Raw genomic sequence first — 12,538 nt, forward strand, 5'->3', positions numbered from 1 at the left:
TTGTGAGTTTTGTGTATTATGTGTTCATTTGGAAAATGTGCTTATTTTTCTCAATAATTTAAAATCCAAGTGAAAAGTCCCTTTGGAAAATTGAGGGAAAACGGTCACACTGTACACGGACTCAGAGAGACTGAAACAACAAGTCTACACAATGTTGTCCGTGACAAAAAAGACGGACTCCTTCCTAAAAAGATGGACTCCAGTTATGTTGTCTGAAAGCTAGAATGTGGACAGGTGTATTATGAAGATGAAAAAGCAAAACGCCTTCTTTTGAGGACTTCTTAAAAGAGTTTTACGTTAGGTTTCTTGCATTGAAATTGAAATAAAGTTAATAATACTATTGGACTTTCCCTTAAGGTAAAGAAAGCAATGCTATTTTCAGGGTCTGCCAACAGATACAAGTTATCCCCTTGCACTGGAATGATAGGCTAAAAATGGACATAGTAATTATTATTAACATGCATTTAATTATTTCTGACACTTATCATTAATCACTCAAATGTACGAGTGTGCTGTAGGACTTTTCTACAGTACAGCTTGTTGCTGCTGCAGCGTTTCTCCACCACAGAGAGCAGGCTGTTGTTTTATCTGCTTCTCATTACGTGCACACAGAGCGCCACGTGGGGTCGAGCAACAAGTCCCAGAAGAGTCAGAACAGGAAGTGAGGTAACGGGGTTCCTTACCTGTGATAGGCCAGGGGAGGGGGCAGGGTGGGGGATGGAGGGGGGTCCTGTTATAGGCTGTGGTGCTTTATTCATTTCATGGAGTTCTGCATGGGGAGGCAGATGTGGACCTGTGTACAAATCTGGGGAGAGAACAGACAGAGAAATTGATATTTATTCATGAAAATAAGGCATTTTTACAAACGTATGATTTTAATGTGAAGTCCTGATCACTCCCTAATGTTCGTATATTTTACTGTTTTTATTTTATCTTTCTGACAGACAAACTTAAGATGTACAATTACTACATCTTGAAAAAACACTGTAATTGTTTGCTGCCAAAGATATATTACAAAAAATAAAAATAAGGCATTGTTTATTTCACATTCAGTACTGTAGTAGTGAGGATAATGTCCAAAGAAATAAATACAAATATATTTGTATAAGCTTAGGTAAAATGTCAAATCAAACAGAAAATATGAAAAGCACAATACATTATATGTATATAAAATATATATAGAAGTTTAATGGTATTAATACAAATGCAATGTGTAGGAAATGATAGGCCTCACTTGCATACTTACATTTATGAATCTTTTTAGGTCCTGAGTGCAGTTACACTGAGGAAAGTTTTTTCCTAAAGAGAAGAGCAGAGGGAGAAACTTTATTAACACAGAGTGAGCACTTATTGATGAGTTCATATGGAGCCAAACAGACAAAGTGTTAAGTTTCATGAGCTTTGAACTGACACACAAAATGACACCCAGGGTTTGGTCTCAACAGGTCACGCTCAAACCAAAATGCAGATTTCGGATGACAGAAAATAATATTTCTGTTCGTCAGAAAGTGTATAATTACTCCAGAAATATGAGTATCAAACAGAGCTTTGTTTTTACGGAGCTCCGACGCCATGTTGTTGTTTACGTGCGTGGCGCAATCTTGTATACGGACATCATGTTATCGAGAGAATTTATATATCTTATATACAAGATCAGCGCCACAGTATCACCTCATACTATATTTATTCCGACACCTAGAACTCACTCCATAACTCTACTTTATTCTCCTTCTATACAACCTCTAAACAGAGAAAAAATAAGGCTGCATCTACACGGAGACGAAAACTAACCGAAGTCGATCTTAAAAAAAGTCTTCCGTCCACACGGTATCGTCTCAAGAAACGTGTCCGTCCACACGAGACCGCTCGACCCGCTGGAGACGCTGTAGTACATATGCCGGGCCTGTAAGTGGCGCTGTACTTCCGCCACAAAATACACCAAAAGCAGTGAAGAAGACCTCCCGAGCATGGTTGCCATGGTTGCCCTTCTGTTTATTCTCCGCGGTGGATTTAGCAACATGTAGTTCATGTAGTTCTCCATGTCCACTTGTTACTGATGGTTGTGGTAGAGGAGCTGTAGATTTAGCAACATCTGTACACAGCAGTGAGCAGCAGAGGTGGGGAGAGGCGGGGCTTTGGCTTCATCGTTATCAGGAAATGATCGTATAGGACGTACACACGGAGCCGTTTGGCCCCCCAGAGCGTTCGGTCCGCAGATCTATCCACCTTGGGAACCCGTTATCGTTTGAGGGCTCCGTTTCCACGGTTCCGTTACGGCCTCGTGTGAACGAACGGGCTATACGATACCATCCGTTTCGTGTCCGTGTGGACGGGGCCTAAGTTCCCATCCTTCAGACGGCTAAAATAAAATGCCTTTACTCTGAAAGATCCAACTTAAAATACTAAAGGGCATGATATATATTATGTATAGTACAATGTGCACATTTTACTTGAATTTACTATGTTTATATAAATATTTGTAAAAGAAATTACTTTTTATGTTTAGAAAAATATTTGTATTCATTTTAGTCTGATTTATCATTCTAGAAATGGAGCACCCGTCACAAAAAACAGTTTCCTCTGGAATAAATAAAGCCTTCTGACTCAAGATGGTTCTTAATTATTGGATTACCGGGCAAACACTAGTTGAGGTTGTGATAAATATTTCCAGAGAGGTAAATGTAACTCTAAACAGAACTGAAATTAAACTCTGTGAGACATTCTTCCTAACATTGGGGGGTTTATTTTTAGTCGTGGTCCGATAGTATGTGAACTAAGTAAGAGACGGTGAGAGAACAAAGAGCTGTGTCACAGTAAAGGAAGTCTGTCAGACAGCTCAAAGCTTCTCTGTTTTCTTTACGTAAACTACACACATGGTAGACAGTCGCACTGAGTTTATCCAGTGGACCAGAAATAAGTCCTGAAAAAGCTGGAAATGAGTCATCATGTTAGCACTTCCTGTTTCCTCGTCTGTATGTAAAGGTTTTTGTGAGAATCATGAAACAATAACTGTGGTTAATAATAGACTTATATATACATAAAGTATGTCAGTAAACACCCCACTGGTTAATGTCCGAGGCTTATATTTGTCATAAAACCAACAACTAAACTTCCTCATCCCGAACGTTAGCCACCTTTAGCTTAGCGGCGGTGACGTGAAGTCATGTGACCGTGCTGTAGTTCCTTTATAGCCCAACATTAGCCTCCTTTAGCTTAGCGGTGGTGACGTGAAGTCATGTGACCGTGCTGTAGTTCCTTTATAGCCCAACATTAGCCACCTTTAGCTTAGCGGTGGTGACGTGAAGTCATGTGACCGTGCTGTAGTTCCTTTATAGCCCAACATTAGCCGCCTTTAGCTTAGCGGTGGTGACGTGAAGTCATGTGACCTTGCTGTAGTTCCTTTATATCCCAACATTAGCCGCCTTTAGCTTAGCGGTGGTGAGGTGAAGTCATGTGACCGTGCTGTAGTTCCTTTATAGCACAACATTAGCCGCCTTTAGCTTAGCGGTGGTGACGTGAAGTCATGTGACCTTGCTGTAGTTCCTTTATATCCCAACATTAGCCGCCTTTAGCTTAGCGGTGGTGACGTGAAGTCATGTGACCGTGCTGTAGTTCCTTTATAGCACAACATTAGCTGCCTTTAGCTTAGCGGTGGTGACGTGAAGTCATGTGACCGTGCTGTAGTTCCTTTATAGCACAACATTAGCCGCCTTTAGCTTAGCGGTGGTGACGTGAAGTCATGTGACCGAGCTGCAGTTCCTTTATAGCCTAACATTAGCCGCCTTTAGCTTAGCGGTGGTGACGTGAAGTCATGTGACCGTGCTGTAGTTCCTTTATAGCACAACATTAGCCGCCTTTAGCTTAGCGGTGGTGACGTGAAGTCATGTGACCGTGCTGTAGTTCCTTTATAGCACAACATTAGCCGCCTTTAGCTTAGCGGTGGTGACGTGAAGTCATGTGACCGAGCTGCAGTTCCTTTATATCCCAACATTAGCCACCTTTAGCTTAGCGGTGGTGACGTGAAGTCATGTGACCGTGCTGTAGTTCCTTTATAGCCCAAGTAAGCTTTTTACTTCAAAAATCATCATAAAGTGGTGTTAATATGTGGAGATTATCCTCATGAACAATACACGTAGGTATCATTTTTTTCAAGTGAAAAAGGGAGATGCTACCTTTCAAGTCGACCTACAAATAATCATCACTGCATCTATTATAACGAGTATAATTGTGTTTATTTCGTGCGCCGATATACGATCCATCCGCTGACAACAATACCACTACAACGTATTCAATTAATTTAAGAAACAAACCCTACATGGTGCAGGTTTTTACAGAAAGGGCGGAAACTCAGGTTTTATCTCATAATTCCACATCAAATATCAGTCTAAGGTTGGCAGTAGTGACACATTTGGTATTTATAGCCGGGGCCTACATTATCTCAGTCACTCCCCGACACTCATTCACACACACACACAGCAGCGTAAAAAGCCTGAGTCATGCTGAGTCTGTGTGTTCATTGAAGAGGAAATCACACAGCAGAAATGGTTGCTATTCCCGTTCACAGGTTGATTTTTAACAGAAAATGTTTCGTCATTGACCGAGTTATTTTTTAACAACGACAGAAAAGTCTGAAGGCCGCCTGACAGTCCTTTTTAAATGAGGAGGATCTACTTTACGTCTCAATATTTAAAAAAGCAACAGAGTGGTTATGCATTTAACCATTAACAAGTATTTTATTCCCTAAAAACGGATCTTCGTCATATTGAAAGCAACCATATACCTAATCAGAATAAAAAGGTATTTATATCTCACTCAAACAGGATTAATAAAGTCATTTACAAGAAATAAATACATGCCTCTATAGCTAACATGTGACCCTGTTGAACCAATCAATTTCACTGCAGGGAGATGTCTGCAGATTATCTCTGAACAAACTATTCAATATCAGTTTTGCACGGATGTTTTGGTGTCGTTTTCACAAAATCTTTACAAAATAAGCTTTCCGATGAATAATCCCCAGTGATGTGGACATAGCGGCTAAGAAAATTACATCCCTTTACTGTTATGCAGCCTTCAAAGACATGTATTACAATATACATAATGTAAGACAACATGTAGTCTCATATTACAATACCGATATTATATTGATCAGCCCTAACTTTTTGTCCCATGTTGTTGTTAGTTGACTGAAAGCTAACCTATTTTTGCTCGACTAAATGCCAAATAAGCAATGTTTGAGAGGACTTTTTTTGTATGTATTCAAGTGGACTTAAAGGTGGGGTAGGTAAGTTTGAGAAACCGGCTCGAGATACACTTTTTGTTATATTCCATGGAATGCTCTTAACATCCCGATAGCAATGAATATCTGAAGTGCTTTGACAAAAAATCCATAAAAAATGTCATCAGTGGAAGCCGTAGTACTGTAAAAAGCACGACCAATCATTTTAGCCGGCCCGGCTACAATAACTGGATGGCCTACCTGCCTGTCAGCCTTCCATCTGTGCACAAACTTATCTCGTGCCCTCATTGGTCATGTGCGCGTTCGTGTGTGTTGGAGGAGGGGCTCTATAAGGAAGTGGCAGATTTTCTCCGGTTGTGTATTTTCAAATTCTAGCGCACTCGAGCTGGTTTACTCAAACTTACCCCACCTTTAATTATACGTGAGAAGACCGAATGAGACATGCAACACAATATAATCAGATATTGTATTTTTGGCCCTTGTTGTGATTGGAATCCCGCAGTATCGCCCTTAAGTTAGGATTGAGTTTGTGCAGGAATCTGTGTTTTACGAGTGTTTTGGTTTTGCTACACCCCATCATCACACAGTTTCGTTATTTGAGCTGGTTTGACACGCAGCACTGTGGAGAGATTCACTGCTGGAGAAACATGCTCCAACAGATGTTGCATCATCCTCTGCATGTCCTCCCATGACCTGCTCAGGAAGAGAGTGGGAGAACATGTCCTTAAGTTCGCTAAAACTATCAGTTTCTATGTTTTAATATTGTTTATTCTGTCCACACAACATCTGTCCGTCCTCTTCGCTTAATCTCCTTGAGGTTAATTCCATATATCGTCCATTACTTGGGGTTTTCTCGGTGGGTTTTCCCCCTATGCACTGCTGGAGAGGGTTTTGTTTACGGCACGGTTTGTAAAGCCCCCTAAAGGCAAATTTGGGATATGAAGCGATATACAATAGACGGATAAATAAACAGACGCTGAAGTCCCCGTTGTTAAATAAATGCTTACTCGGAATATCCTTTTGTAATATACAAGCTTTGCTGAAAACTATGACAACTTGACTTCTTGCTCTAGTCAGTCTAAGGTACACGTGTAACTGGTTTCATGAGTTAATGGTGAGCAGATGATGTCAGGAAACTTTGTAAATGACATCATCTTTGTAAATAGGCGACTACGGTTAAGTACGAGGATCACTAATGATGTGCTTACAACTAACAAAGTATAATTTAGCAGGACTGTTTGTGTACATTTGTAAACTGGTTTCACAATTAATTAATTGAACGAAAGTGGATCAGATGGATGCCAAAATAACTACGTCTTGAGGCAGGTTTGCAAAACTCTGAGCGTATGCTATTGTGAAGTCGGTATGAAAGACAACTACTTTTAAAATGCTTTAGGAGTTTTTCTAAATCCGAGCAACATCATTATTATTTGATGATTTCATTAGTTAGTACTTGCAGTAAATGAAATACAGACATTGTTAAATACATGTTTTATAATATATATTAGGACATTTTGAGAATCGACAGTGTCACAAAACGTGATAACGCGATTTTCAAGTCTATATTTTGTTATACCCCTTAAAGATATCCTACATTTTAGTCACTGTCTGACGTAAAGATTGCAAAAACACTGAATACTACTTTTCTCCTAATACAACCCAACAGAATGGTGCAGGAATGAGTCCTGAACTTGAAAAGGAGTCGGCATTTTAGCACATCCTAGTTACTTTTCTGGAAGTCAATTGTTTGTTGAAGGAGCGCCAGAAGACATTTTACCAGCTTCTCCACAGGCTGACTTGTTCTCATCATGTCAAGTAATATTAATATGTACAATTACTAGGGATGGGAATTTGAAAGCAAATGTATATTTGAATATTTGACCCCAAAAAAAACGGTTAACCGATAAATAAATACATGTTCAAATAAGTATAGAAACCAAGTCGAATTTGTCAAATGTATTGAACTGCTGATCACAGTTTGAACAGTTGACAGCTATAGGCCTACAGCTTTCATGCTTAAAACATAACTTGGTTTTTAAATGAAAGAGGGATCATCCACGAACAACATAACGGGTTAGGGTAACGTAACCCTATCACAACAGAGATCAAGCAACCTATAACAGGGCCTATGCACAGAATGCAGCTATTCAATACTCATTCTTGTTTAAGAATATGAGCATGTCTACTCAGGGGAGAGGCGGGTGCGGAGGCGATTCACATTCAGGCCAGCTGTAGAGAAGACCCTCTCAGCTAAGATGAGGTTTGAGTCTGCGTGATCTGCGTGTAGGGAGGGGCAGCAGACATATCATTAGCTAGAACTAGCTAGATCTTTTGGATTTGGACATAAACGCGTGTGAAGTATAACCGGACGCGAGAGAGAGAGATCAGCACCTGCAGCTCTGCCCGCTGTGAGGGACCGGTGAGCGGAGCAAAACACACCTTTAGACCTAACACACTTAGCTATGGCACTGTCGTATACATTGAATTATTCCATTTGATAATATGTAATCAACTTAGGCACACCTCCCAAAAATATTCATAACTAATACTTGAATAATTTCCAATATTCTATTAATCGTTCCCATCCCTAACAATTACTAGATATAGCAACTTAAATAAAAAGAAAACACTTAAACATAGGTTCAACAGTGTTGCTCTGCTTCGGACAAACATAATGTTTCCATAATCAAATGTCCAATCATCAAGCGTCCGTCACAAGCACACTAGCAAGTCTGACATGTCAACTTGATGAAGCGAAGGGAAATAAAAAGGGTTTAAGTGCGGTGACACACGTCATCAAAGCAGCACAGTCTGGTCTTTGGACATTCGGCCAAAACCCACACAAGTCCAGCAGACTGCCTTCGAGTTTCACAACAGGAAGCTCAGTCATGACCTTATGCGTGACAGCCTGGATCTGAATCATCGTGCATTTGTCCTGTGATTACACTTCTGCTATTAGAGTCATTCATTAACCACAACTAAAACATGCCTGAGATCACTGCATGATATTCACCTGCGCTGATGAATGGTAAAAAAAAACGTGAATGTTTGTATATGGACAATAACACTGGATCGGAGGTGGACAGCAAATATGTACTTATGTTGAGGTAGTATTTCCATTTACCACTAATTTCATACAAATCAGAGGAAAAATATTGCACATTTTAATCCATTACATGTTTAAAAATAACTTGATTGATAATAATACAAAATATAGATCAATAACTCACTGATGAAGTATTTTGTATGTTAAGATAAACCATATTGTTCCCTTGTTGAAAAAAATGCTTTACCAACTGCCACATTAAAGTGATGAACACATTAATTCACGAAATAATTATAATACAATACAAATTATTCTGAAATAAGCTGTGCAGGATCATGATACTTTAATTAAAAGTATATAATGATCTCAAAAATAGTGTCCATAAAATGTTTAATATGCTTCTACTGTTTGTGTTTATATATGTAATCTATTAAATGTGAACACATGTGCAAAGCCTTGGTGACATGCTGCTTTAACAAATCAAAAACAATCCCAATAAAATATATATAATCTAAAAGTATCTGATGTAAATACTTGTAAAAGAGTATTTTGACACCGATGTAAAACTATTACAGTATTAGACCTGAGTACTTTGTCCACCTCTGGACATCACAGCCTTATATTCTCCTGCGCTAAAGCAAGGCAAACAACTAATAATATATATGTGTGGGTAAGGGTTTAAACATCTGCCCATGTGGGGCCCAATGAGACTGCATCCATTTTGGCCCCACATTCTCAGAGAGGGTCTCATGTCTGCTGCAGAGAGCAGGATGAGAAGTGATGAAACAACATTTTAAAAACATAGCCCTCCTAACAAACAAAAGTAATAAAAACAACTTCCACATTAAACTAAACATGCATTTGCAACACGCCCGTTATCCATGACACAGGGGCGTGTCTGCACGTCTACACACACACATAATCTACGACACAGTTATTTGCATGCAATTTGTAATAAACACACGCCTCTTGTAATGCTCTGTCATGCCAAAAAGCCGATTACAAATGTGTGTGTGTCGGAGATGTTCTGCGGTTAGCCACGTTGCTAACTGTGCTAGGCCCAATCTGGGTTTACCACGTGGTTTCTCCTGCTATTGGCGCGATGCACGCCCAGATCGCCGGCTTCATGCCAGCCACGCCTCAACTAAAACCACCCATGACAACCCCCTGACATGCAATAAAAACAACCATACTACCCTACTGAACACAGGACAGTTTAAAGCAGTCGGCAGTGAAAAGGAGACGTGATAATCGTGTGAATGAATGGGATAACTATCAAAGCTAAAGGTGGTGGTGGCTGGCTACACCGGTTATTAGCTCAAAATGCTACTCACAAAAGAGCAACTAGGTATGCTCAAAAAGCTTCATTTAAATTGGTATAAACACAGAAGGCAATGCTGTCAATGTGTCGTGACAATAATGAGTAATGTTACAGTAAAAGGCCACGATGAGTCAGACACCTACGTTTCATGCAGCAAAAATATCTACAGCAACATCACAACCTGCGTGCAGTACATGGTATCCTGATGGGAACAACCATGATTTTTTTAAACATGTTTCTAAGTAGCATACCTTCAATTAAAGCTGCTTACATCAACAGATATAGCATGGCCCTATGTGTCAGTAGCTTCACTTGACCCGTCAATAATCCACCCTCTTATAGCTCCTTAAAATTGACACTTAATATTTGACAACATATGTTTTTCTTATTTTCTGAGAGGAGTAACTTAACGTGTGTTTGGCTCATGAGCGGAAATACAGTGTGGTATTGATATATTTCCCCCTTTAAGACTTATTGTTTCAGACTGCTAGCACCATCATTACATCGCCATCATAATTAATCAGATGTCCTTTATTAGTCCCACGGCGGGGATATTAACAGTATTAAAGCAAAGGTGGTATAGCAGGTAAAAAACAATTAAAAGACATGCACTAATAAACAAGAAAAGCAGACATTACCATTAAAATACAAATATGCACATGGCACACAAGGTTTCTAGTTATCAGTATGCATTTGTTTTACAACCACAATATATATACAAGCAGCCAGGCTGTGTTTAAAGTCTAAAAAAACACAAACTCCATCACTTTCGGTTAAAAGAAACTACGACACACGAACTGATTTAACCTACAACTACCAAGCTAGCTAGTTAGCAAACGGTCGGCTAGCTAGCAGCATAAAGCACCTTAACCGGCAAAAACAACAACACCGTGATGCGACAATCCACCGGTGTTTTATCAAACGGCACAAAGCACACACAATACACACGTTTCCTAGGCACTTGATAAGAATACACTCTTTCGTGTCTGTGTTTCGTAGCATTAGCTCGCTAGCCTGTTAGCTAAAGTGAAGAAAGAACACCCACGTCGCTTTAGCATGTGATGCTATGCTAACAGGCTAATCCCTGAAAACACAGCAGAAAACCAGTGAAGAAAGTCACCCTATCGAGCTGTTTCTCCGGAATAAAAGGTGAAACGTACATGTGACTGACCTCCCAGGGTGTTTGTTTACCAGCGACTTGAATTTTAGCGGGATGTTTAAGCGTTTTAATGTAGAATTTGGCTGGGAATCGTGGCTTTACCTTTTCTCTCCTTGAGTCCGCAGAGCCGGACGGACGGAAAATCTCCCCGGAAGCCGGTAGCGGGTACTTCCGGTAGAATCCCGTGACGTGATACCTTTATTTTTTTATTTACAAATAAATAAACAGCGGTGGAAGAAGTACTCAGATCTTGTACTTGAGTAAAAGTAGAAGTATTCAGATCTTGTACTTGAGTACAAGTACTCCGATCTTGAGTAAAAGTAGAAGTACTCAGATCTTGTAGTAAAAGTAGAAGTACCAGAGTGTAGGAATACTCTGTTTCAGTAAAAGTCCTGCATTCAAAATGTTCCTCAAGTAAAAGTGGAAAAGTATTATCATCAAAATATAGTGAAAGTAGCGACAGTAAAAGTAGTGATTGTGCAGATTGGTCCATTTCAGAATAATATATATGATATGTTTTATAATGATTGATCATTAAAGTGTTCTCAAAGCAAGGTGCAGCTAGTTTGAATGACTTTGTATACTGCAGGGTAGCTTGTGAATTTACTCCAGGTGGAACTAAAGTCTGATTTAACACTTGATTATATTTCACATCATTCATCCAGATCTGTAGAGTAACTAAAGGTATTAAATACATGTAGTGGAGTAGAAGTACACAGTAGCATTACATAGAAAAACTCTAACTCCAAGTAATTAAGTACAAGTGAGGTACTTAATTACTTTACACCTCTGAAAATATATCTTGTAACTGACTTACGATCTCATTATTATGACTTTCTTTATATTTTTTACGTATTGACTGTTTTTCAGTTGCTTAATTATGTCTTGTATTAGTGTTTGTATTATTTTACAGTTTTGGTAAAGTGTAATTTGCTGCCAAATGTACATCTTAATTAAATATAATCTATTGTTGGGAATATATATGAGCTTCCCGTAAAAGCCATGGCCCTTTTGTTTATTTACAACTTATGTATTTCATATTTTAATGTATTGACTGTTTTTTGATTGTCTTGATTAGTTTGTTCAGAATATCTATAAGACATTTTGTTTTTGTTCATGTACATTTTACAACAAAAAACATACTTTAAATCACCCAAAATATATATTTATTGTGCTTACACTTGGAGAAGTATTTTTTTTAATAAATGGTACCTAAGAAACGTAAATGTCCTTAAAATAGTAGAAATGTTTATTATATACTCGTTTAATTCTGTTTTTTATTAGTAATTTGTATGTTCTTCCATACTTTTACTGTGAATATCTATAGGCAATATAAATATTCTTAGTCACAAATTGTGAAATGTGTCAATTGCAGCGGCATGAAAAACAAAGTATTGCACTTAATTAGAAATAAAAAGAGTAGAAAATAAACAATTATGCAATATTAACATCTCAAAGTAGAACATAAAACAGCCAATATGTGTAGAACATAATATATGTTCACAATGTACAACAATATTTTGTATTACTGCCGATTTGTATTCCATATTGTATTCCTTATTATTCCATTTCAATGTAAATACTGTTATATGTGGGGGGGCGTGGGGCGCAGTGGGTTGTGTGTAGGTGTTCGGGTCAGGGGGTCACAGGTTCAAACCCCACTGCAGTCAGCATGTCGTTGTGTCCCTGAGACACTTCACCCCAAATTGCTCCTGTGGGGATTGCCCACAGTATTGAGTATGTTAGTCGCTTTGGATAAAAGCGTCTCATTTC

The 12,538-nt window shown here is 38.8% G+C and overlaps 1 protein-coding gene across 1 annotated transcript in view; it reads right to left on the bottom strand.

The window, feature by feature from the left end:
- Window positions 1-10,907, bottom strand: part of LOC117475892 (eukaryotic translation initiation factor 4 gamma 1-like) — a gene marked incomplete in the record, with an annotated part of 62,371 nt that extends 51,464 nt beyond the window's left edge. Inside the window, 3 exon segments of the mRNA XM_034122233.1 lie at window positions 684-805; window positions 1,247-1,299; window positions 10,868-10,907. Of these exon segments, the coding sequence (XP_033978124.1) occupies window positions 684-758 (75 nt within the window).
- Between the last annotated feature and the right edge of the window lie 1,631 nt (window positions 10,908-12,538).

This window comes from Trematomus bernacchii, unplaced genomic scaffold, assembly GCF_902827165.1.
Source record: "Trematomus bernacchii unplaced genomic scaffold, fTreBer1.1, whole genome shotgun sequence".
Classification (NCBI taxonomy): domain Eukaryota; kingdom Metazoa; phylum Chordata; class Actinopteri; order Perciformes; family Nototheniidae; genus Trematomus; species Trematomus bernacchii.